The 27,460-nt window shown below is 45.9% G+C and overlaps 1 protein-coding gene across 1 annotated transcript in view; it reads left to right on the top strand.

Moving 5' to 3' along the window:
* Positions 1–27,460, top strand: part of TRIO (trio Rho guanine nucleotide exchange factor) — a 198,986-nt gene that overhangs the window by 31,643 nt on the left and 139,883 nt on the right. The window contains 2 exon segments of the mRNA XM_023752278.1: positions 5,842–6,072; positions 16,969–17,091. Of these exon segments, the coding sequence (XP_023608046.1) occupies positions 5,842–6,072; positions 16,969–17,091 (354 nt within the window).

The raw sequence follows: 27,460 nt of genomic DNA, 5'->3' as shown, positions 1-27,460 counted from the left end.
CTGGGATAAGCTATAGTTTTAGAAACAGCATAGAGAGTGGTTATTTTTAACATTTCATTTTAAGCAAGCAAACTCATCAACTGCTTTCTCAACAAGCTGAATTCATACAAATGACTATCTCATATGACCATGCCATCCTGGAAACCTGAACTTAAGTATTGGGATTGTGAGGCAAGACTGTGGACAGAGTCCATGCACCTGCTGAAGGTCCCGGCCCTGCAGCGTGGCCGGCGGTTCCTGGAGGAGAAGGGTGAAGCGCCACACGTCTGGCCCGCTCCGATCCAGTGCGACTCCAGGGTTTAGTTTCTGCATCACTTTTCCTCAACTTAACAAATACGCGGACCTACTGCACACTTCAGCAGGCTTCGTGGAAGTGGCTGATTTGCTGCCTGCACAGCTGGCCGAGCTCCTTTTTGAAGGCACTGGATACATGGTGAGGTTGTGATTTGGGTTATTGGCATGGGAGAAAACAGACAGTAAAGTGCGTCCCCTGCCTAGTACGCTTACTGAGATCACGTGTCCGTGGTGTGTGTGGAAGCTCGTCTGCCTCGCTCCAGAGGAACTCCAGGAAGCTGTTGATTCTGAGCCTCATTAAGTATTGCAGCATCGCTGGAGGTGTGCAGGTGCTGCCGTCAACCTTTGGCAGCGCATCAGAGCCAACAGGCCGCACGGCAGTCTCCCTCCTTCCCCCAAACAACTTGCAAGGGCTTGAAATCCAGGAGCGGAAAAGGTCAAGCCCACGTGGAATCTACAGAACACAGGTGTTCCTGCGTGAATCTGACTTACTAACTGGGCTACCCCCGCAGTTTCTGGTCTCTGTCTTGTTTCAGTTTTTCCTTTCTGGTAATCCCAGGTAGAGGTGTCAGAGTCAGACACAGTTAGAGTGACCTGGTTTTGAGTAAGAAACTAATAATCTAAAAGAAATAGGACAGCCCTCCACAAGCTGCTGTCTAAGAACTCACCTGGGAAAGAACCGTCTCAGAGGGGCCGAGAGCTCTGAAGGGGAGCAGGCTGCCTTCCCTCTCTCAGGTGGCCTTCCCGAGGCTGAGAGAAGACCTTGGCTTCGTAGACCTTCCAGAGGTCACTGGCCTGTGCTACTGGTAGGAGCTTCTTCGTGCAGCCCTGTTACGACAGGTTTGACCTCCTTACACAAAGGCGAAGTGTGCCCTTGTTTGGCTGAGGAGTGTCACTCTTAGCTACAAAATAAAGCTTGAGAGTCACACGCCGACATCTTCATCACTCTTCCCGGCTCTGCTAAAACCGTTTTGGAGAATATTTACCTAAGAGTTGGAAAGGTTAGTGGTGGCTGGGAAAGTATTTCCAGGCTTAGCGTGGAGGTCTGTGCACCACAGGCCACAGCAAGCCAGCCCTGCAAGAGAGTCAAAACAGATGGTGTTGGTTTGCTCAATGCACATAGTGTAATTCATTTCATGAAAGTTTTGAAGGACCACTGTTTCTTTATGACAGGCTTTGTCTAATCATTTCTAACCATGCCTTTGTGTATTTTGCCTGTCTGGGTTATATCTCTGGAAGAATATTTCCTACACTTTTAAATTATATATATATATATATATATATATGTATGTATTTTTTAAAAAAATTAATTTCAGAGAGAGGAAGGGAGAGGGAGTGGGAGAGAGAGAAAGAGAAACATCAGTGATGAGAAAGAGAATCATCAATCGGCTACTTCCTGCACGCCCCCTCCTGGGGATTGAGTCCACAACCTGGGCTTGTGCCCTGATCAGGAATCGAACCCTGACCTTCTAGTTCACAGGTCGATGCTCAACCACTGAGTTACACTGGCCGGGCCATTTCCTACACTTTTATATCTAAAACACCACATTTGGACCTGACTGACATATCATAGGTCATAGTTGGTCTTTGGGTAGTGTTTCTGCAAACTTAAGCAATAATCTCCAAGTACTGTTCTCTCAGCTCAGAGCAACATTCATACTTTGTGCAAGTGAAGAATATTCCTGGCAGAGACTCTTAGCTCCATTCTGATTTAATGGGAAACATATTGATCCAAGGACCAGAAATGAGGATAGGAAGTCTCTGTGAGGTTTGGTGGACTGTTTTTAGGGTGATATACAGGAATTCAAGCGAGAAATCTTAGGTGCGGTTGTGATTAAAAGTAAATATTCAAGAACCAGACTTTTGTTCTATATTTTAAACAATTAAGTTTCCACTTAAATATTACGAACTAACATACCTTTGATATGGTAAACTTGTAAACTTGAATCCCTTTCTTTCGCTTTAGTTAGTACTTCTGTTTTCTTAAGTCATTTAGGTATTTGAGCATATTAGTTCATCTCTTTATAAACGTTAATCTTTGTAAAATGTAACTTCTGTGGCCATTCAAGCCCCGAGCACTGTGTTCAACCAGAGCAGAACCTGAAACAATGAGCCACTTTGATCTGTTCAAAAATTACAGAAGATTAGTGCTGCTTTTTGGTAATAAAGATTTTCTTTTTTGCAGCTACTGTCCCTTTGGGGGATAGGGTTTGACTGCCTAAAGGCTAGAAACACATTTTTAGACAAAAGGTGTAACTTAAGCAAATTAATTCATCTGGTTCTAGAGCTAAGAAATCAAAACTATATCACATACCATAAACAAATGTGTTATTTTTTAGTACTTGAATTGTATATGAATATTTTGGCTTCTATATACTTTTCAATCTCTTCTTTCAGTAATTTTCTGGTTATTCTGTACCATTTAAAAGTCTCTTTCTATAAAATAGGACATTAGTCTTCATAAAATTCTAGCATTTTCCCCCCTACATCCTACTATTGTTCTTACAAAAACAAAAATATTTTGCTAACTATATGAAATCATTTATATGCTTGAAGAATACCTTTTAAGTTGACAAGTCTGGGAGATAAAATAGGATTGCTTCTGAAAGGTTTTGGGGGAGATGTGGTGCCTGAGCGTGCCTTTGGCGTTGTAGGCTGTCTGGTCCTAGTGGATGCAGATGTGTTTTGTTGCCCAGAGTCTTTCCTGCTACTTCTGCTGCCATCTCTACCACTGAGTGACAGCCAGCAGTGGCACCAAGAGACACTTTAACCCCTGCTTCAGAATTCCCAGAAGGCAAAGCTTTGCTTAGTGAGTTGTCTTTTGTTTAGGTATTTGTGTGTTCCGCACTCAGCCATTCCTCACCACCCCTCCTCCATGGCAAGCGTGATGTTCTCAACCCAGTATCGTGTCTGCTCTCGAGCTGTTACAAAGACACCCCCGCAACGGCAGCCACTGGAATCTTCTTGCTCGGATTACTCTTTCCCTCTCAGTGGTGGAATATTAATGGTGTCACATGGATATCTTTGGAGACTTGGTGAGGGCAGGAAAACCATCTTGTATTGCTGGTTTAAGATCCAAAGCAATGGCTTATGATAGAGGTTTGCCTTCTGCCCGTGTAGAAGCCCCAAGGCTGGCATTCCAGGGCTGGTGTGGAGGTTCTGTTAGTAAGAGGCTCTCTGGACCCGTTTGCTTTTTGTTTTGCTCTTTTAGAAAGTTGGCTGTCATCCTTAAGGTTACCTCAAGGTCATGAATAGCTGCTGAAGCTCCAGCCATCTCCACCAGGTTCTTGGCATCGGGAAGGAGGACGAGGAAGGGGAATGAGCATGCCCAGCCTCCTATTCAGCATTTTTCTGGGAGTCCCATTCAACATGCTTTACTTCTGTACATTGGCCACTTCTGTAATCAAGGCTGGGAAATATGGTTTTATAGCTGGGGTGTTGCTGTACCTGACCGTAGGGGTTTGGCTATGGAGGAAGTGACTTTGAGGAGGCATCTGTCGGTTTCTGCCACACCTTCGGTTCAATGTCCATCTGACATGTTCACCAAAGCATGTTTAACAAATGGTTATGAAGCCTGCTGAAATAAATGTATGGCTAGTAATCTAGCTTTACATAAAGTTTAGATATGTTCATATATATGTTACATATATGCTATGGTATAAATTAGAGACAAAAGAAAGGTGATGTATGATAAAATGTGTTTCAGTCTATAAATGCCTAAGTACATGCAACAATAGAAGAGAAAAAAAACGAGATATTCATGCTCTGGCCATAAATATAAAGCCATCGTGAATATGGCAACTGCGGATGCAGACTCGGCATGAGTTAGGTTTGGTGACTCCAATACTAGACTGCTGTTACCTGCTGATATTTTGAAATGGTAAGCACCTCTTGTAAAGTTCCAAAGAAAAGCAGGCCTTGCTTTGATTCACATGGTAACTGCATTCCCAGAAAAATCAGTGACTGTTAGAGGAGGCAAGAAAAAGAGAGCAGTAACTTCATGCTTATATGTTAAATAGCACCCAGCTCAGGTAGTCACCAAAAGCAGGACACTTCGTGTTGAATAACACCTTGCCTCTGACTCCCTGGCAGTCAGCCCCGCCCAGCACTCACAGGGCCTCCCCTGCTCACGGTCACGATCAGAAATGCCCGTGCAGACCCCGGCGACTTCTGGGGCTGTCCCTGCTTTAGAAGACGCTCATTTTCACTGTTTAGCTTTTGCACATGCCTGACCCTGCTAGTGGTTCAGTTGGTTCTTTTCCTACCTGTTTTCTTTGGTTACGTCGGCTTGGTTTGTTTTCACTCAAGTGTTGCCATCTTGATGTATTAGATCAATTTTAATCTATGACGGGCAGCCTTCATAAGCCACAGTTAGCACTTCCAACAAAGATCTCAAAATCTGGTATGAGGGGGAAAAAAGTTACATTCCAACATGATTTACCATTTTAAAAGATTAAAAGAAGAGATTAGAAAATTCCACTGGCCTCCAGGTTTTGGTTGCTAGAGGCTCCCTGTGTTAGCTTCTCCCATCCACCCACCCCTCCTCCTCACCCTCTTGTGTTGTAACCAGGCTCTGTTTGCTCGCCCCCCCCTCCGCCCCCCCCCCCCCCCGCCCCTGAGATCCAAGGAGGTTTCAGATTCAGAGGTGTCTGAGCTCCAAGGGCTCCGAGATGAAGCCTTACTTTAAGAAGCCCCCTGAGTCACACAGCCAGTTCCTCTACGACTCCTTTTTGTTGTCTGATCGGACATGTTTTCCTTCTATGACTTCTGGCTTGGCTTAATCATCCCTCAGTCTTAAGACTCACTTAAAAATGAAAAACACATCATGCTTTTCTTTTCATATTCCGCCCTCGTCTTTTCTTATTTCTTTGGTTAGTCTGAATGCTTTTCATTTCATTGTATATTCCGTAGTTCACTGTGCTAATACAGCACAGAAGTCTTTTCCCAAAGCTGATGACATTTTAATTAACATTACTTTTTAAAGCAAATGAACCAAATTAAATGGCATTTTAAAATTTTCTCTTTATTTCGTGAAGTAAAATTGCTATCCAACTATGTAAGAAAGTTTATGTACATATTCCTTGCTTAGTGCTAAATTATTGATTTTAAAAAAACTGAGGTTTCAAGATTCAACATTAAAATTTGCTCTTGTGATTGTTTTTCTCTCTAACAATTACCACTTTTACATTGTTAATTTGAGGATTTCCCAGCAATGCAATTTTATATCCGCTGACTTATGTCACAAGGCAAAATACTGTGTGTATTCATTAAGAACAGCGTCTACAATGTTTCGTGATAACAGGTGTTCTTTTAACTCAGTGTGTTGCCACATTTGGTTCTGTAGTGCCATTGGATAACTGATGGAGTTGTTCTTTTATTTTGTTCATTATAAAATATGCCTTTGAATAAAACCGTGGCTCACGTTTGTGTGGGAGCGCGTGTGCACATGGCTGTGTGCCCACGTGCGTCGAGGACAGTGTGCCGCACGGCGGGCAGACTGCGAGCGCCGAGCAGTCACTGGTTCTCATCGCTGTCTGTTCTGGGCAGGTGAGCCAGGATGGGAAGTCGCTGCTCGACAAGCTCCAGCGGCCCCTGACCCCCGGCAGCTCCGATTCCCTGACAGCCTCGGCCAACTACTCCAAGGCCGTGCACCACGTGCTCGACGTCATCCACGAGGTGCTGCACCACCAGCGGCAGCTGGAGAACATCTGGCAGCACCGCAAGGTGCGGCTCCACCAGCGGCTGCAGCTGTGCGTTTTCCAGCAGGACGTCCAGCAGGTGAGTTGCCCGCGGCATTCCTCCTCGTAGGGGCTGGTCGTGCTGAACCGAGAGTTAGGTGAGTGGGTCCTCGTACTGGGCTACGTGCTGATGGAACGAGTAGGAGATGATGATGGGAGAAAACCAAATTCACAGTCACACACACGCAGCTTCTGAGATCGCCTGCTCAGGCGGTTTTCAGCCGCTAACTCCCACGTATGCGCGGAGCATGTGAGATGATGCTGGGCCTTCATGGAGACTCTTGAGTTTTGTTCTTGAGACAGGGCATTCGCAGTTAAAGTTATTTGTGAGAATAACGCAAAGGTGCTCATACCAGGTGTTGTTACAGTGTAAGGTTTCTCTGCTCTTCCTCTGCTTCAGCTCTAAGCTGCTCGCACTTCTTTCCCACCCGGGGGCCCGTGGGGCACAGTAGGTGCTTAATAAATGGCTGCCTAATGAATGAAAAGTGGACTTTTGTGACTCTCATTTCTAAGCAGTTGATATCCCTTTGATGTTGTTATAAAAATAAGAGTAAGCCCAGTCCCCATACTGTTTTTCTGCTTAGTATGGAATAAGGAAGGCTGTCCTGCGACCTGGGTTTTGAGGATTAAAACAATGGGGGCCTATAAAATATGACTTAGCTTTAGGGATAAATAAGATACTAGTTGTGTCCTTGCTCTAAAATAGAGGGTGTGAATGAGGTGTCAGCTCTGGGCTGAGGAATTCTGGGGGGTGCAGGGGAGCCCAGGCATCCAGGGGAGTTGGCAGGAAGCCACAGTGATAGACCCAACCAGCTCCCCCTGGGCGTCCAGGAGCCGTGCTGTGCTCAGACTTGCAGGAGCTCAGATTTCACTCTCCCTGCGGATCACCTGAAGGTGAGTGGGTTTCCTCCCAATGGGCTGAGAGTGCGGAGACTCGCGCTGTGTTCTTTGAACACACAGATTCTCCACGTTACTCCGCACCCTTCTTCGCACGACGGGAATCGGGTGAGTTCACAGTTCTTTTCGTTGTGCTGTAATTTTTAATTTTCACACACTATGCTTTGCTTCTACTTACGGTCTTTGAGCTCTCTGGAGTCCCCCATGCACAATGCCTCGGGAATCATGGGTCGATGTGAGTCATGCTTCCTTACAACAGTGTTAGTCCAGGAAGATAATTGCTGGGGAACAACACAGAACGGGGAGTCGGGGGAGGAGCCAGCGGCAGGAGTCCCTGTGAGAGTGAAATGGTGAGGTTGAAAGCGGGAGTGCTAGTTTTTCTGAATTGTCCGAAAACGTTCGACAATGAAATGGTTATAGTTTAAATGTAATTATGAAAGGATTTTCCTGCCCACCTCTCTGGCTCTCGGATCAAGTGTTCATTACACACCCGTGGACCCACACACTTTCTGGACGTGTGTCTGAAGCAGCAACAGGCCCCCTCTGTCCCCACCTCTGGGGCTCCCCGGGACCCCAGTCCCATAAGAATAAGCCACTGGACTGTTTATGTCCCAGGGAGGCAGGGGGAAAGGCAGGCTGTGGGGATAGGGAGGAGGCTAGTCTGATTTGGCGCCAAGTTCTTAATGTGCTTGAATTTGAAAAAGGCAAACATTAATTTTTGTGTTCAAAAGGTAATTATGGCAACAATGAGGCCAGTACTTTCAGCTAGCTTTTTTCTCGAGCAGTCGGTTGGGTGGGGTGTCAGCAGGAGAAAGTTCTGCAGAACACGGAATGCTTGCAGCTCCTGCTAGTCTTCCATCAGAAGCAGGTGAGTGCTCTGGAAGCGAAAGGTTTCGTTGATTAAATGTCCGGGAAAGGTTTGGACTTGTCATGCAAACAGGAAAATTGCTGTGTAGGCTTGACTTGTGAAGTCGGGAGCGAAGTTGATAAGACGAAGCAGTCTTTTACCTTGAAGGAGTACATAGGATGTAGGACCAAAATTGTGTTTCTGAAACTCAAGACATTATAACACATGGAAAGTTTTGCCATACTGAGCATGGAGTAGGAGAGGTAAGCTGAGAATAAGTGAAAAATGTAGTACTTTAGAAAGACGTTGTCAGTAGAAGGTAAATTTGTAAAGACAAAAACAATCAAAACCCACAAACATATAATAAGCCGACTAGAGCTGCCTGTGAGTTTCTGTTTGTTTGTTTTGGATGAGGAGGAGCATCTGTAAATACTGCTGAGACAAAGAGAAAAGCAGCTCACCCTACAGTAGGTGTGGAATGATGACATTTTAATGAAAACAAGCCTCCACCTGGGACAGTATGTGTCTGAAAAAATCCTTGGAAGAACAGACACCGGACTGTTGTTAACAGCGCACCCCCAAGGACGGGACTGGTGGGAACATGGCAGGGGGCATTTGGTTTTTAAAACATGAGTAATTTTGCTTTAGTGGTTAACAAGCAAAGGCAATTCTGTGATTTCTGTGTGGAAGGTATTTCGGGTGGAGTCATGCTGTGGTGTGGGGGGCCGGTGAAGCTTAGCATTTGTCCACATCAAAGGATGGGGTAGGGGAGTGGGAGGTCTTGCTGAAGACTTGCCCCTACATATGGTAGCTACTAACCTAGGTTAACCTTTGTCATGAATTTCAAAATAGAATCAGTACTCTTTGTGCCATATTCCAGATGATCAAATAGCATGCATTCCCACTGCCTTCTGTCTACATTCGAGCAGCCCTCAGTTGGGTGTTTGGTTGACTCTGCAAATGGTTGGGCTACTGCCGAGCAGTGGTTTTTGTTGAGAGCATGCTTTATCTCACTAGAGCGGGATAATGTATGTGTGTCGTACTCCTTCAAATGGGATGATTGTTGGGAAGCAGGATGCTGTCAAACCCGTTTTCCTACTCACTCGTCCAGCCCGCCTGCCCCTGGGGTGGGTGGGATCTAGTCACTCCAGCAGGTGGTGTGAGGTGATCCACACTATGCAGGCTGGCCTCCCCAGGGGAAGCCCCTCAGAAAGGGAGACCTTCCCCTAAAAAATCTCTCACTCTCCTTGCAGGACTTCGTGTGGGCGGGTCACCCTTGCTGAGTTAGCTCCTGGAAGAACTTTCTCCAGGTTCATGTTGAGCCATTAATGAATATTCTGAAAGTAGCAATTGCTGGGCACCAGGAAAGTCTTCATGGGAGAGGCAGGGTTTGAGCTGATCTTTGGAGGATGGGTAAAAGGTCAGTAGGTTGAGGAACGGGCAGTGAGAATTGTAAAGGATTGCAGAGGCCGGCCTGATCAGAGAGCAGCAGGTGGCCCTGTGTGTAGAGGTGGGGAGGTATGAGCTGGGTCTGGTGCGGGAAAGGCGACCTCTGCCATGAAGGCTCAGGACCTGTTTCTGTAAGATTAGGACACCATTGCAGGGACCCAGGGAATGAGTGCCGTGAAGTGGTGCCAGGGCCTAGCGTGCCCTGTGACTGGCTGTGAGGGACCTCTGTATGGCACCCAGCTCCTCTCGGTGCTCTGTGGGTGCTCACTAGCATGGAAGTGCCTTTCCTCCCTCATGCTCACTTGATGCTCACAGCCAACCTGCTGAGGAGTGAACACTTTTCCCATTTCACCAGGTTGAGTTCACACTGTGAAGGGCCCGCACGCGGAGCTCTTTGACTCCGTGCTGTGGGCAGTGGGGGGTGGATGGCAGGATGCTACTTGCCTTAGAAAGGTTGCTCCGGTTGAGTGTGATGAGCCAGACTCCATGCGAGTCATGGAGAAGTCCCAGCAGAGATGTAAGGTCCACAGAGGCAGTGATCTGGGTGTTTTTATTCCTGGTGTTTCCCAAGTGTCTGCGGTAGTAGATGCTCAGTATTTGTTGAGTGAGTTAATGAAGAAATTTAAGAAATTTGCTAAAAGATTCTTTTGGGCTAAACATTTCTTCATTTACTTTGGAATCAAGTAATCCAACTAGGAGATCTGCCTGAAGAAACCGGAGATTTGATGGATGTTGGGGAGTTAGGGGTGACTGAGAAAGGAAGTGATTGTTTTAGTTCATGGGAATTTTGCAAGTGTGATGAGATCTTTAAAATATTAAAGATTTTGATACTTGAATGCAAAAATTAGGGTCTTAAATGCCAAGTTCTAAAAGAGGGAGAGAAGTCAGGAAATGCCAAAGAGGCAGAGAAGTGGCTTTCAGGTCTACAGAGAAGCAACTTCACAGGTTCACCTTGGGTCCTCGGCTGCTGACCTTTGCCAGTAGAAGCCATCTCTTCGTGATGCCTGACTTAAGGCTATATCTACGTTGGCACCACATACTTGCTCTTAATGCTCATGACGTCAGAAAGGTGGGTTTTCTGCATCCCATTCATCAGAATCCTTCTATAACCTTAGCAGTTTAACATTCTCTTCTGTTTACATGCCCCTGCTCACAGTTCTGATTGTGGCTCTTGTAAGAATGATTTAGAGCAGTGGTTCTCAACCTGTGGGTCGCGACCCCTTTGGGGGTCAAACGACCCTTTCACAGGGGTCGCCTAAGACCATCAGAAAACACATATATAATTACCTATTGTTTTTGTGATTAATCACTATGCTTTAATTATGTTCAATTTGTAACAATGAAAATACATCCTGCATATCAGATATTTACATTACGATTCATAACAGTAGCAAAATTTGTTATGAAGTAGCAATGAAAATCATTTTATGGTTGGGGTCACCACAACATGAGGAACTGTATTAAAGGGTCACGGCATTAGGAAGGTTGAGAACCACTGGATTAGAGGGTTGCTATCTTTTCTGAGAGTTTCTTGGTTTGAATTCGGAAATGCTGGAGGGCAAGTGTTTGGGATGAGTAGCCTGCTGAGAGCAGATAGAGGCTGACCAATGGTCTTCCTGGCGTGTAGAGCCACAGCTTTACTTACCTTTTGTCCTAGTGAACCCAGAAGAGACATGACTGTCAGTAATCCTAGTAACCACAGCTGAAAGTTCACCGGAGGGAGTTAAAAAGGTGGGAAAATGGATACAATACAAGAACACAAGTGTGGGAGCTGGCAGTGTAGGCAGTGGAACTGGAAGCAGGAACCAGGGGACTGGTGTGAATTGGAAGTGAGCGGGCACCTGAGGCCCTCGAGCCCTTGAGGACGCAGGTGCTCCAGATCCAGGACGATAAGGAGTGGGCAGAGCCGAGAGCAACCCCAGGCAGCTGGGGCCTCCCTTTTATTGCCAGAGCTCCTAAGGGGAAAGTGCCCGGGTGGGCTGACAGGGAAGTGTGCATCCATGTGTGTATGCATACCTGAGTGTGTGTATATATTTATATAGTCAGTAAGTGGACTTAATCTATACACAGTAACTTTAGTTCCCCAGATAACAGTATCTGGACATAGGAAGATTTTTCTTGGACAACTTTGGACTATTTTACATTCATCTCTAATCTGAAAATGGAAAAATAATTTTCAAACATTTAGAAAATTACTAAAAGGATTTACCTGTGTTGATAGAGTGATGGTTTGATTGGGGTTTTGGGGGAATGTCTAAGGTGAGACTATATGAATAATAACCTACCTACTTTTCTTCTTCCCTCTTCCTGAGTTTCTTTGCCTTTCTAAAGAAATTTCCTGTTGTTTTTATAATTAAAACTAGGGTAATACAAGGAGAACTGGTGATTTTTTTTTCTTAAAGATGGATGGATGGTTGGATGGATGGATGGATGTAGAAGTTTAAAAGCCTGTAACCCCTTTGTGAGCCCTTCTTCATTGATTTCACCCACACTTCCTTTCAGCCAGGAAAGTGCATGGAGTGGCGTTTCATAGGAGGGCATATTGGTAAGCAGAAGTAGCTCTCGCAACGCAGGGCATTGTGGCTCTGTACCCTGCTTTTGCTGGTATAATTTGACTGGGGTTTTGTGGGATTTGTTTGTTGTTTTTTGATAGATTCTTTTTCCAGGTGAGCTTAGTATATTTGGGCTTAGTTTGTTTTGGAATGTTTTAGAAACCACTTTAAAAAATAGATATTTCAATATTAAGAATAATTATATATATTTAGAACAGACTTATTTTGAAATATAATGAATGAAACAGAGTGTCTTGGCTCCAGTGGAGAGAAATAAAGATGCGCAGGGGAGACCGGCATTACTGTCTGGCAGCTGGAAGCGCTGGGCCTAAGAAGTTCTCCTTCTTCCCTCTGTCCCCAAGGCCCACAGATGCGTGTTGAGTTTTGTGTCTGTTTCTTTGTACTGCAAAAGTTAGGTCATGCACACCGTAGAATGTGGAGCCCTCGCAATCATATCAGGCCAAGCCCCTCCTTTTCCAGGTAATAAAACGGAGCCTCAAAAAGAGTCGTGACTTGGCCGAGGCTCCCAGAAGCCTCGTGTGTTTCTAGCTGCCTCATCGCTCTTGACCTGAGGGGCACTTCACTTGGGAGCTAATCAGGAGTCACAGTGACTTGCCCTGCTCTTCAGGAAGGAAGGAATACTATGCGAGGCTTCCCTGGCTAGGGAGAGGGCTTTCTCAAAAGCTGCAGTTGCCCACCCACCAGAGTCAAGGAAAGTAGCTACTTAAGGAGACTTTTAAAAAAATTATTTTGAAGTTTCATCAGTCACCTTAGGAGTGGATACATGGCACCGGAGAAAGCAAGGGAGAGAACTCGCCTACTAGCAGGTCCCAGCCGCCCAGGCCTTGTTTTCCCCTCCGTGCAGTGGAGCAGGAGGCCTGGCCTCAGGGAAGGAGAGAACAGGACGGAGACACTGGCTCAGGGCTCAAATAGGCTCGGAGCATTGGGGAAAAGTGTCAGGCAGCCCAAGATAGGAGGAGGAGTGGAGATGGTAATTTAAACTCAGTATTTCTTCATTTGTGATTTTAAACATTGTGGGTAAGTGACATTAATAGTATAGTAATAGTAGATCACTTTCCAGCAATGCCAAACACCAGCCTTTAAGAAAATTGACATTGTCTAAGTGAAAGCCTCCTTTTTGGTCACCTGTTTACATTTAGTAAATTTGAGATGACATTGCTCAGTTGGTCAGTTGTCCTTTGTTGTAATCACTACCACACTGTTGATTTGATCATCAAGAAGGTTCTGATTTCAGCAGCACTTAGGTAGTTAAAAGCACAGCTAGAAACATGGTAGGTCCATTTCTGTCTACATTGGTATCTCCAATGATTTACATAAAAGCCAGAAGGTTGAACAAAGAAGTAACTAAAATAAATAAAACGAGGTCAGTTTTGGTTTGGTAGGGAATTTCTATTTTGCATCTGGAAAAATTTGATTTTATATAAAAAAGAACCAATGCAGAGTATCTGAGAAGTACCTTTGTTTTTTGATTTGCTTCATGTAATCATAGTTATTTTAACTGAATATAGAATCAGAAGAGCTTATTGTTTTTATTTTTACACACAAAAAACCTGACTTAGAACAGAATAAATTTGCTGTGTATGTCTCTTCAAACAGTAACTAGAATTGACAGATGTATGTATATTTTCTCTGAATACTCTCTGAGTCATGAATTACCAGTAAAAATAGACTGGCTTAATGTGTTCCTGATTGTTTAGTGTCAGAGGTCTTATCTAGTGTTTATAACAGCGTCCTAGACAGCATGCTGACAACAATCTCATTATTAGCTGAGAAATGGGCATAACCATACTTACCATCGTCATGTTCAGTCTTGTAATTACAAACTGGGAATTAAGCTAAACAATCCATAGGATTTCTTGCACATCTGACATTTGATGCTAAGAGACATAGGTGTTGGGCTCACTTGGGAGCGGGCTTGACCTTGGTGCTGTCACTGAGTCCATTAGAGGGCACCGACACACAGAGGAAGGATCTCCTCCCACATCCTCTGACCGGGAGGGAAGGCGGGGTTGTCCCCCAGCTTTGCTTTCTGCCCTGAACCAGGTAGGCTGCCCGAAGGGATCGGCTCTGCCCTTCTCCCGGCGTCTGGCAGCAAGGCAGCAAATCCTGGTGGGCCTTGCTCCTGGGCTCGAGGTCACAAGGCAGAGAGATGGCAGCCGCCTCCACAGCTCAGGTCGGAAGGCGGCTGGCCGAGGTTGATGAAGCCCCCTGGTTTGCAAATACATGTATGTCTTAAGTGGGAAGAATCCACAAGCATGTCTGTGAAATGCTCCTTGGACCAGTTTATTGATTCAGGATTCCGTGGAAATCTGGGAAAAGTTCTCCGACTTGTGAAAGATGCGAAAGCCAAGAAGGGGGTTTGGTTTTGAACACGAACTGGGTTTCATACTTGTCTGCTACCCTTCTAATTAAGTGCTTGGACTTTGTACACTCTTCTTTGAATTGCTTTCATATTTGTTGGAAGTATAATTTGACCTGGTATTTACAATTTTGTCTAAAGGAACCACTGATGAAAGAAAAATGCCCATGATAACCCTAAGCAGTTGGCTTATAATAGCTTTCATTTCTAATTTACGCTTCCTGAAACACTTTCTTAGGCTTAAAAAACAAATTATTATTACTTCTTAAATATGCTTTTATTGATTTCAGAGAGGAAGGGAGAGGGAGAGAAAGAAACACTGATGAGAGAGTCGTTGATCGACTGCCTCCTGCACTACCCATAGCAGGGATCGAGCCCAAAACCCAGGCTTGTGCCTGACCGGGATGTAACCGGGGACCTCTTAGTTCATGGTTTGACACTCAACCATGGAACCGGCTGAGCGATGGTTATTATTTTTTAAATACTGCATTTTGCTTTCCCAGCCCTTTCTATCAAGAATAATGTTCACCTTTTACCTTTTGAAATTGTGCCACATTTCAGGTCCGTATTGAGCCACCAGTAATCATCGGGTTTGCTCCTTACCCATGGCCTCATTTTTTTTTTTTTTTTACAGTTGAGGAATATACAGAATATACCATAATTACAGTAAAAAATGCCTCCCAGCCCTGCACGCAGACCTGTCGGGCAGGAGGACTGAGGCATAGGTGCTACTTATATAGCCCTGAATTCTTATCAGTCTTACAATATTTGACCCCTGTCTTTGCATGAGGTTGGCCTCATGTCCAGAGGCACATTCCATTGACTGGGTCCATTCCTTAAGGTTGAGATGTCTTGAAATTGTCATTGGACATTAATTCAGGAGTGCATTTTAAAATATGTGTTTTAAAATATGTACTAAGAGCCTGTGGTCTAAACAATTCAGTAGCTTGATATGTGCCTTGAAGTCCAGCAGTGAGTGTAGCACCACCTTCTAATGGCAGTACTGATACTAAAGGTCTCTCTCTCTCTCTTTCTCTCTGAAGAAAAGTAATGTACTAAGTGCACTAGTTAGAAAGCAATGGAACCTTTTAGCTGTGCCACCACAGTGCTTACAATTAGGTGGAAGCCTGCCTCGGGTTGTGTCTGTGGGTGGGGCTGCTCAGGTGCTGTGTATGTGCCACTCTGATGTTAAGGTGCTTCACCCCGATATCACGGAACATTTGCAACCTGGCCTGGTTATCACCACTGAGCCAGTAGGGAAACTGCAGCTCAGAACCTGTGTATGTATGCAGGGGCCGGAGGTGAGGGGGGGAAATGAGAGAGCTTTTAGAAGGATGGGGGCTGAGGTGATAGACAGAATACAAATGGACCCCATGAGACTTACTCTGTAGTGTGCCCCCAGGTGACTGGCAGAGTGGTGGTACTGACAGAAAGTTTCAGACATGAACTATCTACAATCAAAGGTAAACGTGTGGCCCGAGCACCCACTGCAGAGCTTGGCCTCCATACACGCCTCACTTCCTCCCCTTCCAGGTACCCACACACTTCTGCTCTCAGCGTCTGCGATTCTATAAGGGCCTTCAGAGAAGCCCACAGAGATTGAGTCCCCTTCGCAAGCCATTTGTTGTTAAGCCCTGTGCAGAAGGGACCCCATCAGACCCTCGGCTTCCCAAGGTCACTGGTTTGGAGCAATGAGGAGCAAGGCCGTTGTCCCTAGACAGGGGGCTCGGGCCCTTGCTGTCTCTTTGCTTCTGGACACCTGTCAGCACAGCTGGCATCTCTGTAGTGTAGGTGACAGAGGGCAAGGGACCCCTTTGCAGCAGCGAACCCTGAGTTAGGCCCTTTTATTTGCCTCAGTGGAGTGCTGTGGCTGGCGGGCTTCCAGGTTGCCCTGTAGGCCACCATCCTAGCTGTGCCTGCCCAGGTGGTTCTGCAGTCCCAAATCCTTTTGATCCATATGCCTAGTTACCACAGTCACTGAAATGCAAGTTCAAGGCAGCCTTCAGTGCTTAAGCTGCATAATAACAACTCTATTTAAATATTTAGATGGCCCCTTTAGTTAGTGTTTTTAGTTTCTAGTCAAAGACAGCACTGACTGAGTTTTTTGCTAGTTACTTCCGCTCCATCAGAAAGTGACAACGTGTGCATCTGATGTCGTGTAAATAGTTCGTTAGTTATTGTCAGCCTTTCGCCACTCCGAGAGCTGGTGAACTCCTCGGTCCCCACTGAGCTGGAAACGTCGGGCGTACGCTCTACTTGCCCTCTGTCTCTGCAGTGGAGTGGAGAGACAGAGAACTTAAGTAATTAAATCCACGGACTGTTCGCTTTCACAACAGCTTAGTTTATAGAAGAAATTGCCCTTAAAGACCAGGACAGAGGCGTTCAAGGGCTTTGTTTTCTTGGGTTTTACTCATATGTGTCAAGTCTTCTAAGGACGAGACAGGAAAACACTAACTGTAGTTAAGCCTGAATTGCGCTTTGGTCTCTGTGGCTTGATAACTCCGATCATCCGCAGTCAGATTTGGTGGCTCGGTCATGAAGTGAGGTGAGGTTTAAATTAATCATCCTTGCTGTAACATCACTACATAGATTTACACATTTAAAGTAAGAGCTGATTAAAATTGTGGTGGAAAGCTGATAGAAGATATAATTCTCAAGTGTGTTAGATTAGTATACAATTGCTTTCATTTTTCTCCTTCTTCTTCTTTTTAAATAGAGTTTTGACAACAGCATGTATCTTCAGTTGATAGCCCTAAACCTTGAGCAACGCAGGCTGTCGTTTTTATGGCCAAACTCTTGTTTTCTTTGCAGGTGCTGGACTGGATCGAGAACCATGGGGAAGCATTTCTGAGCAAACATACAGGTGTGGGGAAATCTCTCCATCGGGCCAGAGCTCTGCAGAAACGGCACGAAGATTTTGAAGAAGTGGCACAGGTAAGACAGTGGCTTTCCCTGTTTTCTCCTGTAAATACCTGTGTGCTTGGTTTTGAATCTGTTGTAACCACAGCTGAGGAGAGCTCGCCTTGGCTACATGTGTGTGAAGGTGACTCAGAAGAGATGATGCTCAGATTTCAGAGGGTACCTGGCCAACGGAGGCAAAAGATGATGCAGTCAGTTGACCCTTTTGAAAACTGTGATGTTCTTGAAACAGAAAAACATCTTGAATGTTCTGCCACATTTGTGGTGCCAAGTGTCTGTTGATTAGCTTGTGAAAGTTCCGTTCATACCCAGAGGGTAATGGGCCTTGCATTTCTGTAATGATGGGCCGGCATTCTTGTCCTTTTCCCAGTTCTTCTCTGTGTGTGTGCTTAGGAAGCAGGCGGGGAGGCTGTGGTGTGTCCAGAACCCGGGAGCTGTGGAGTTCAGGGTGGGCCACGGTGCTCACTCGCCGTGTGACTTTGGAAAGTCTCTTAACGTTTCCGAGGTTAACTCTCTTGTCTGAAGAATAGGCTCTTAGAGAGGAAGTGCATCTAGGAAGAAAGGGCTGGGATTAATATGTCTATAAATCTCAATGGATCGACCACTTAAACGAAAGACAGCGATTTGATGTGGAGTTACAGACTTCAGCTACAGAGGGAACTAGAGCACCAACCACTTCAACTCTGGAGAGGGGAAGGTGTTCTGAGGACACGGGAGGAGTGGTTTCTCTTGCATGTGCAAATTCAGGAGTGTATGTTAGCATTTTCAAATGACCACTGTAAGTGTAGGAATAGAAATCACTTCCAAGTAAGTTTAAAGGGAAAAGAAATACAAAAAATTGGATAAATAAAAACTCACTAGATGAATCTGTTGGAAAGAAAAGAAATGAGAACAGACATCATGATAGAAATCACAAAATAAGATATAGTAATTTGTCTATAAGTATTGGTGATTACAGTAAACACAAATAGATTATAGTTGTTAAAAGACAAAGATTTATCCAATTGAATACCTTTTAGAAATCATGCTGTATATTGTTTTCAAAGGACACACCTAAAACATAAATACCCAGGAAGTTTAAAAATATATAAACTAGTAGAAAAAGATCTACCAAGAAACTATAGCAAACAAACAAACAAACAAAAACTAGTATCAGAATTGGAATATTAAACGAATAAACTTAAAAGCATGAAACCATTATTAGAAATAAAGAGGGTGTTCAATTATAAAAGGAAAAGTGTCAATATACATCTAACATGATAATCTCAAAGTCTATAAAACAGGTAAACAGCAGTAAACCCTGGCTGCTCTGTCTATAGGTTCTACATGAGAGGGGAACCTCAAGGAACTAAATATGGGCTAGAATTATGGGAACTAAACAAACTGCACTGAAGTCCTATTCAGTAAAAATGCCTTTAAAACGTGATCTTCTTTTTTGTGTTTTTTAAAAATATTTTTCATTGATTTCAGAGAGGAAGGAAGAGGGAGAGAGAGAGAGAAACATCAATGATGAGAGGGAATCATTGATCGGCTGCCTCCTGCACACCCCCAACTGGGGATCGAGCCCACAACCTGGGCTCGAGCCCGGGACCCTTCAGTCTGCAGGCGGACACTCTATCCACTGAGCCAAACCAGCTAGGGCAACGTTACCTTTTTACATGTCTTCATATGTGAAGTGAAAACGAGAATCCCAACCTTCCTGCTTCTCAACCTCAAGAAACAAGTAAGAAAAGATCGTGTTCGGCTGCCTCACCACAGGTGGATGCAGCTGGGTTTTTCCTTATCTACATTATACATGGTCTCCCTTCTTGCACTCGCTGGAAAGTATTTGCCTTCCTCTTGGAGCAAAAATATGTGGAAAATGTGCTCTTATCTCCCCTTTATTTTCTCCATAAGATAAGGCACTGCTAGAGCCAGTATGGTTCGAGGAAGGATGTGAAAGTTGGATCATGTGAACAAAGACTTCAGGCACCAAAGAACCTAAGAGGCGGGACTGGCAACAACCAAGCTCTGGAGATGCAGGCTCCTGCCCCACGCAGCGCCTTCCCCCAGCCCCGCCTCCCTTCCTGAGCGCGCTCAGATACAGAGGCTGAGGGTCTACTAACTTCCTCCTGTGTGTCCAGCACCCATGGACCGCCTCCCTCCCATTCCTGTGGTTCCTTCCATTCTCAATCAGGGAAATCTCTCCTGTGGCCCATCCTGCCCTATGTTTTTCTGATAAACCTGTTTTATTCAGTCTAAGATGATCATCGAGGCTGTTGAGACAGGTTCTCGGGGCAGCAAGAGCGAGAACACTTTTTTGTAGGAAATGTCTCTGCTTTAAGGTTTCCAGAGCAAGCCAAGGGCAGAGCCCTGAGCCACGGTCTGCTTCTTATACTGGTTCAGGGATAGGCAGGAGCTTGCCTGCTCCTCCCTCCACCCATCGGAGTTTCAGTTCTTTCCTGTCATCTCTGCTCATTGCCCCTGGGATTCTAAGGGGTGCCTGGCACACTTTTCCTTAAATTGAAAGGGCTTAAGGCTAAATCTTAGCTGTTCATGGAAAGAAACCTTAAATGTAAACACCTTTTGCAGACTTTGCAAACATCTGTGCCCACATTCTCTCCCTCTGGCTTTCAAATAATCACCTGTCATGTGTCAGACATTCTGCCAGACATGGGGGATGGAGAGGAGGCAAAGGGTGGGCCGACAGGCCAGACCCAGACCCCCTGAATGGGCATGGCCACCTGTCAGGGGGCTTTCCCTGGTAGTTCTTGCTGGCTAAGCCAAGACCTACTCATGAGTCAATTTCAGTTGGTGACAAGGAAGAGGATGTGAGAGGCAGGCCGGGGGGACAACAGCTGGGACTGTTGGGCAGCAGAGCCATGTGGCCGTGTGGGCTCTGGGGAGCTACGCGCAGGTGACTAGCCTCTTCTCTCTGTGGGCCTCTCTCCTTTGCACACTCATGATGGGGTGCAGGCTCCAAGCTCTCCACCCCACACCTGGCCGTGCCTCTTTTCTCTCTCACATCTCGGTGTTCCCTCTCTGCCTGTGCTCTCCTTCCCGCTGCACTGCCAGGACCCGGCCCTTCAGTCTGGCCTCTTTTCCCAACATCTTCAACTTCTCCCGCTCTTAGTTCTTTTCTCTCTGGCACTAAATACTTTTAGACCTTCCCCCCTCTTGAAAATGTCACTGGATATGGCCCTTTTTTTTAGATGCCCAGTTGGTTTTGAAAGAGTGCTCTGCCACTTTCCTCTGCCTGCCCATTGACCACTGTTATAGCAGTCCAGCACGCAGTAGGCACACAGTGATTGTCATTGGTCAATGTAGACATTTAAAAGTCTATCAGAGCCAAGGTCAAAGACAAAGAGAGAATCTTAAGGGCAGCAAGAGAGAGAGAGTTAGTTACCTACAAGGGAGCTCCCATAGGCTGTCAGCAGATTTCTCAACAGAAACATTTCAGACCAAAGCGGATTGGCATGAAGTATTCAAAGTAATGAAAAGCAAGAACCTGCAACCAAGACTATTCTATCCAGCAAGGCTATCATTTAAAATTGTAGGCAAAATAAAGAGCTTCCCAGACAAAAGAAGGCTAAAGAAGTTCAATACTACCAGACCAGCATTACAAGAAATGCTAAAGGAACTGCTTTAAGAAGAAGAAGAAATAGAGAGAGGAACATAGGCATAAAGAAATAAGTGGCAATAAGTAAGTACCTATAATAATAACCTTAAATATAAATGGATTAAATGCTCCAATCAAAAGACATAGGGTAGCTGAATGGATGAGAAAACATGACAAATATATATGCTGTCTCTAAGAGACCCACCTCAGAACAGAAGATTCATACAGACTGAAAGTGAAGGGATAGAAAAAGTATTCTATGCAAATGGAAACAAAACAAAAAAGAAAAGCTGGGATTGCAATACTTATTTCTCACATAATAGGCTTCAAAACAAAGGCTATAACAAAAAGACAAATAACGTCACTACATAATACTAAAGGGATTGATCCAACAAGAAACTCAATATAGGAGCACCCAAGTATATTAAAAAAAAAACTCTTGGTGCACTTTAAGGAAGAGATCAATGGCAATACAGTCATAGTAGGGCACTTTAACACCCCACTGACTTCACTGGATAGATCTTCCAGAAAAAACATCAACAAGGAAACAGCGACCTTAAATGACACACTAGATCTTGATGGATTTAATTACATTTACACAACATTTCATCCCAAAGCTGCAGAATACACATTCTTCTCAAGTGCACATGGAACATTCTCAAAGATAGATCACATGTTAGAACATAAAATAAGTCTTAACAAATTCAAGAAGATTGAAATCATATCAAGCATCTTAGATTACAAGCGCATGAAACTATAAATCAACCACAACAAAACTTAAAACATTCAAACACATGGAGGCTAAATAGCATGTTATTAAATAATGAATGCTTTAAGAATGAGATCAAGGAAGAAATCAGAAATTACCTGGAAACAAATGAAAATGAACACAAAACAACCAAAATCTGTGGAACACAGTGAAAGCAGTCTCGAGAGGGAAGTTCATAGCATTACAACCTTACCCCAAGAAACAAGAAAAATCTCCGATAAGCTCTCTAACCCTACAACTAAAATAACTAGAAATAGAACAAGAAAAACCCAGAGTAAGTATACGGAAGGAAATAATAGTGACTCTAGCAGTGGGCGTGCAGACCTGGTATATCACAGAGAGCACCCTAGAACTACTTCCAGCTAGTTCTAGGAGTTGGCTGTGCCTCAGAGGGCACCATCGGGCCTCTGAGGTGAATGCCCTCTACGATGGGAACTAGTCACAAGCATAGTAAGGTGGGAGAGGGCCATAAGACCTGGAAAAGTAAGGGTGGACTTCACTCTGGCCCTTCCCCCTTGTCTACTAAAGATGGGGTGGGGGTAGGAGGGAGGAGGACAGCATTTTAAGCCAGGAGAGATCTGGGCTGTGAGGGGCTCCATTGGGAGCCTGGCCTTATTAAGCCCATGTGCAGGAGCTTTAGGCAGACAGTGGCCTCAGTACTATCATTACACTTGTGTCAGTAGTTTCATTCACTGACAGCTCCCTAGCTCGTCCCAAACAACAAGATGCCGTGTCTTGCTTTAGCACAGTGAGAATGAGGCCCGCTGACGTGGATTACTACCTTCCCCCGCTTTCCTTCTCTGCCCTCCATATCTTTGACTGCTTTCTGTCAAAACACATTGTAATGGAAGGAATAAGTTCATATTTTAGATTTATGGTGTGTGTTTTGACAGGATGGCTTTTGGAGGCACCTTAAAAATGGAAACAGGTACTTTAGGCCTTAATAAGGAGCTTATTTCATTTTCTGAAGCATATTCAAAAGGTGAAGCAAATTTTGGGTTTAGGGAGAAGAAAGGTCCTCTCAGAGTTAAGTTTGAAGTTGGTTAGCTTGTCTCCTGGGGCTGTGTTTTGAAGGACCCTTGGTAAAACACATTCTAAATTGTTTTTAGTGTAGACACCCTGAATGAGTAATTGATTTAATAAGTAATATAGTCAGCTTCTTCAAAATAGTGAGTCGTGGCACAATGAAGTAACATAACAGGTTCAGAAAGGAAGTGGTGAAAGTCTTATGGTTGAATTCCTTTTAGATGTGCTAAATATAGGTTTATTTAGAACAATTCTAGTGTTTTGGGAAGGAGGAACCTGAGAGGAACCTCCCCTTTGCTTGGTGGAGAGCCATGCAGCCAGCACTTCTGCAAGGCACAGGCCTTCCCTGCAGGCCTGGCTTCAGGCTTTGTTTCCAAGGCAACTGTGGCCACACAAGGAAGCACTTGCCTCATTCTTGCAGGCAGCTTTGCAGAGCCCAGGGCCGCTGCATGCATCTGAAGGTCCAGGCCTTCTTTGTTACAGTGATTGTGAGTAGCTACATCCTATTGACAGAGTCTGTGCGAATGAGTTTATAGAGTGTGGCATATGCAGCCATGTTGAATTTTCATGCAGGAGCTTTAAGAAAGAGATTTAGAACGCTTTCCACATGAGGCTTTTTGCAGATGAGTGGCCGAAAGGAAGATGCTCTCTGACAGCCGTCTTCTAAATAGTCGTCCACATTGATGTTCCCTTTTAGATGGAAAAAGCTCTGAACACAAAAGCCAGGAAAACCCAGAAAACTCTGGCTCAAGGGAGATGCTGATGTTGGGGTCACAGATTTCTCTAATACGATTGATTGGTACTTCGCTGGCATAGCATCTTCCCATCGCTGTTCTGTCTGGTCTGCTTGTTCCTTGGGATTCAGGTTACCTTCCAAAGACATGACCTGTCAGGAGGTCATTCTCCATGAAGCCGCTTCTGTCAGCAGCATTTTATATGCCCCATGAATTATCTTGTCTTCCAGGAGAAAGATCTGTGGGATTTAGAAGGCAGGAACCTTACCTTTCACTCTGTATTTTCAGAAGATAAGTAGGTGATGCTCTAACTCCCTGGTCCCTGCTCCAACTCCCTGGTCCCTGCTCCAACTCCCTGGTCCCTGCTCCAACTCCCAGGTCCCTGTTCCAACTCCCTGGCCCCTGCTCTAATTCCCAGGTCCCTGCTCCAACTCCATGGCCGATGCTCTAACTCCCTGGTCCCTGCTCTAACTCCCAGGTCCCTGCTCTAACTCCCAGGTCCATGCTCCAACTCCCTGGTCCCTGCTCTAATTCCCAGGTCCATGCTCCAACTCCCTGGCCAATGCTCTAACTCCCAGGTCCCTGCTCTAACTCCCTGGTCCATGCTCCAACTCCCTGGTCCCTGCTCTAATTCCCAGGTCCATGCTCCAACTCCCTGGCCGATGCTCTAACTCCCTGGTCCCTGCTCTAACTCCCTGGTCCCTGCTCCAACTCCCTGGTCCCTGCTCTAACTCCCAGGTCCCTGCTCTAACTCCCTGGCCGATGCTCTAACTCCCTGGTCCCTGCTCTAACTCCCTGGCTGATGCTCCAACTCCCTGGCCGATGCTCTAACTCCCAGGCCGGTCCTGAGCTCACTCAGCTTTTGCCAGGAGATGCTCTGCAGTCAGCAGGCGGACATACAGAACTCCTCCACATTGTTAGCAGAGCCTCAAGTCAGGCCTTGAAATGCTCATGTTTTTCTCCTGTCCTATTTTTTCTAAGATCAGGAAAACCCATCTTTCCCACCAGATTCTTTGGGACTTTAGCTCCCAAGGATGGTAGAGAGGAAGTTCTGGTCCGCCTTTGAAAAACCCTATTTCCTGACTCGTAGCAATTATGCAATTATTTCACTTCTTAAGAAAAGAGGAAACTTTTGGGCCCCCACGCTGGCCTGGCCCTGTCTCCGTAGTCCTCCTCCGCAGTGATTGTTACTCCCTCAGATGAGGAACCGAGCCTGGAGAGATGCCCCCAGCAGCAGGACGGCAGGTAGAAGAGAGACGTCTAGGCTCTTCAGACTCTGAAATGGGCTTTCCTACCTGACACCCTCCTCTCTTTAAATCTAACTGGAAGTGACTACCTTTTCCCTTGTAAGATGAACCCTGGCCTAGGCATTTGTTGTTTGAACAATCCTAGCTCCGCTGATTGACTTCTCTTCTCTCTGCCTCAGTTTCCTCACTTGTGAAATGGGAATGAAATGGTGCCCACGTCACAGGGCTGTTGTGGGGCGCAGACTAAGTGCGCCAAAGTTGGCACTTGAGGCCTGTCTGCTTACTGACGCGTGGAATCTCTTGGGAAAAGGATTGGGGGCGGTGCTGTTCATGTGAAGAGCAGCCTTGGGTGTCAGCGAGGCCGGTGCTGACCTGGGCGCCAGCAGCCCCGTGCCGGCTGCCCCAGGAAGGCACTGAGCCCTCAGTGCTGGCTCATTCTTCAAGTGTGAAATGAGAAGTGGGACTAAATGAATGCTGGTTAGTGTCCCAGATCAGGTAAAATGCACTTGTTCCTTTGGGACGTTTATTGTTGCAATGCCGTTCCCTGCCAGCAAAGAGGTGGGAAGCTTCCAGAAACGCAATGTTGGCCTGTTGGGAGTCACTGTCACTGCAGATCCACCCTAGAGGTAAGCGGCTTCACGGCTGTAGTGACATTCAACAAGAAAACAGGGTTCAGCTCCTTAAAAATGTGTGTGCAGCATAAAGCAGGAGACTGAGCCGTGCCTGCGTGGGTCCTGGGTGAGGCGCTCGGGGAAGCGTGGATCTCCATCACCCTTCATCCCGGAAGTCCCTTTACGGTGCCGCCTCCAGTGATCGGAGAATCCTAGTGGGCAGATGTGGGCAGAGCCTCCGAGGAGCCCTGATGCCCTTAGCTGATGTCACTGGGAGAGCCTGCCCTCCCCAGAGGCCTCGTCTGGTGGCTGGAGTGTTAGCCTCTCAGAGGGAAGGGCTAGGTGTATACACACACACATTTTTAAATAAGCTTTTTTAGGCCAGTTTTAGATTTCCAGTAAAACTGTGACAATGGCATAGAGCATTCCAGACCCTCCACCCCACCCCCCGTTTTCCTGATTATTACCATCTTTCCTAGAATGGTGTGTTTGTTACAATCAATGACCCAATGTCGATGTACTGTTATTAACTCAAGCCCGTACTTTGGTCAGATTTGCTCAGTTTCCTCCTACCCCAGGACCCCATGTTCTGTTTAGTTGTCGTGGGGCCTAGGTTCCTGTTGGCTCCCACAGTTTCTGTCATTATTCTTATTGTCGTTGCTAATGGCAGTCATCCTTTCCCCTCATCATCGCTGCATTAGTCTAGTGCTCGTTCCTAGACTGACTCTTCCCTCATTCATCAGAAGGCGGGTGATCTGTGGTCTCTAGCCTGAGGCTCAGGGTCACACAGTTGGTACTGGGGCCCCCCAATGTGAAAGTCTCCTCCTCCCGACCTCTGCAGCTCCGAGATGGTGTGATCATCCACGTGAACTCTGAGGTGGTGTGATCATCCATGTGAACTCTGAGGTGGTGTGATCATCCATGTGAACTCTGAGGTGGTGTGATCATCCACGTGAACTCTGAGGTGGTGTGATCATCTGTGTGCAGCTCCAAGGTGGTGTGATCATCCACGTGAGCTCCGAGGTGGTGTGATCATCCACGTGCAGCTCCGAGGTGGTGTGATCATCCACGTGAACTCTGAGGTGGTGTGATCATCCGTGTGCAGCTCCAAGGTGGTGTGATCATCCACCTGCAACTCTAAGGTGGTGTGATCACCCACGTGAGCTCTGAGGTGGTGTGATCATCCACCTGCAGCTCCGAGGTGGTGGGATCATCCACGTGAGCTCTGAGGTGGTGTGATCATCCATGTGCAGCGCCAAGATGGTGTGATCATCCATGTGAGCTCTGAGGTGGTGTGATCATCCACGTGAGCTCTGAGGTGGTGTGATCATCCACGTGAGCTCTGAGGTGGTGTGATCATCCACGTGCAGCGCCAAGATGGTGTGATCATCCACGTGAGCTCTGAGGTGGTGTGCAGCTCTGAAGTGTGATCATCTATGGAGGGCTGCTTCTTGTCACAGCCGTGGTTGGCAGGCTGCCAGACTGCACCACGGGGATGTGGAGGGCCAGGAAGACTTGCACAGGACATAGGGTGGGCGTTTATAAAACAAGCTTTTGTTTTTACAAAGCTCTTTTGAAGTGGGCAGTTTCACTGTGTCTCCTTTATGTAGGAATTATTGTAACTAAGCATCTAAATATGTCACACTGAGTATATATAGAACTCAATATATATAAAGCAGTCCTCTTAAAAGTTCTGCAGTTAGATTGGGGACTGACTGCTTTCAAATTATGTCAAACAATTTGATTGCAAAGAACATGTGAAATGTACACAGGCATTCTCCAAGTCTGGCCATAATTAGTCGCTTTTAAGGGATTCTTCGACATCTCTCTCATCTTTTATTTAGAAAGAGTTCTGAGAGATCCTTGTTAACAGTACGGAGTGTTGCCATGAGACTTCGGATAGTATTGAACATGGAAAGACCCCCTGAGGTGGTTTCTCAGATGGACAGGGAGGAGGAGGTGACCGTGGACCCAGCCTCGCAGCAGTGCGTGAACTGGGCTTCGCGTGGAGGAGGCCAGGTGCTGAACAGCATGGGGTGGTGTACGCATAGACTCCGGAGTCCCGATTTCACCACCTGCCCGCCTCGTCCGTGATTCCATGGGCTCCCTCCAGGCCTCAGTTTCCTTACCCGTAAAAGGCTGTGGTTGGGATTGGACAGCCCGTGCAAGGGGAGCACTCGTTTCTGATGCACAATAAGCGACATGGGGATGGTGATGAAAGGAGCAGACAGACATTAGCTGGTCTTTATCGTCCCTGTAGACCAGTGGTTCTCAACCTTGGCTGCACATTAGAATCACCTGGGAATCTTTTTAAAATCCTGATTTCTGGGCCTCATCCTCCGGAAATTCTGTTTCTTTGTTACTAATGTTGTGGCCTCACCCCATAACAAAGAAACAGA

This window comes from Myotis lucifugus, unplaced genomic scaffold, assembly GCF_000147115.1.
Source record: "Myotis lucifugus unplaced genomic scaffold, Myoluc2.0 scaffold_0, whole genome shotgun sequence".
NCBI lineage: Eukaryota > Metazoa > Chordata > Mammalia > Chiroptera > Vespertilionidae > Myotis > Myotis lucifugus.
Note: the sequence above shows the minus strand (reverse complement) of the source record. Positions and strands in the feature narration are given on the sequence as shown.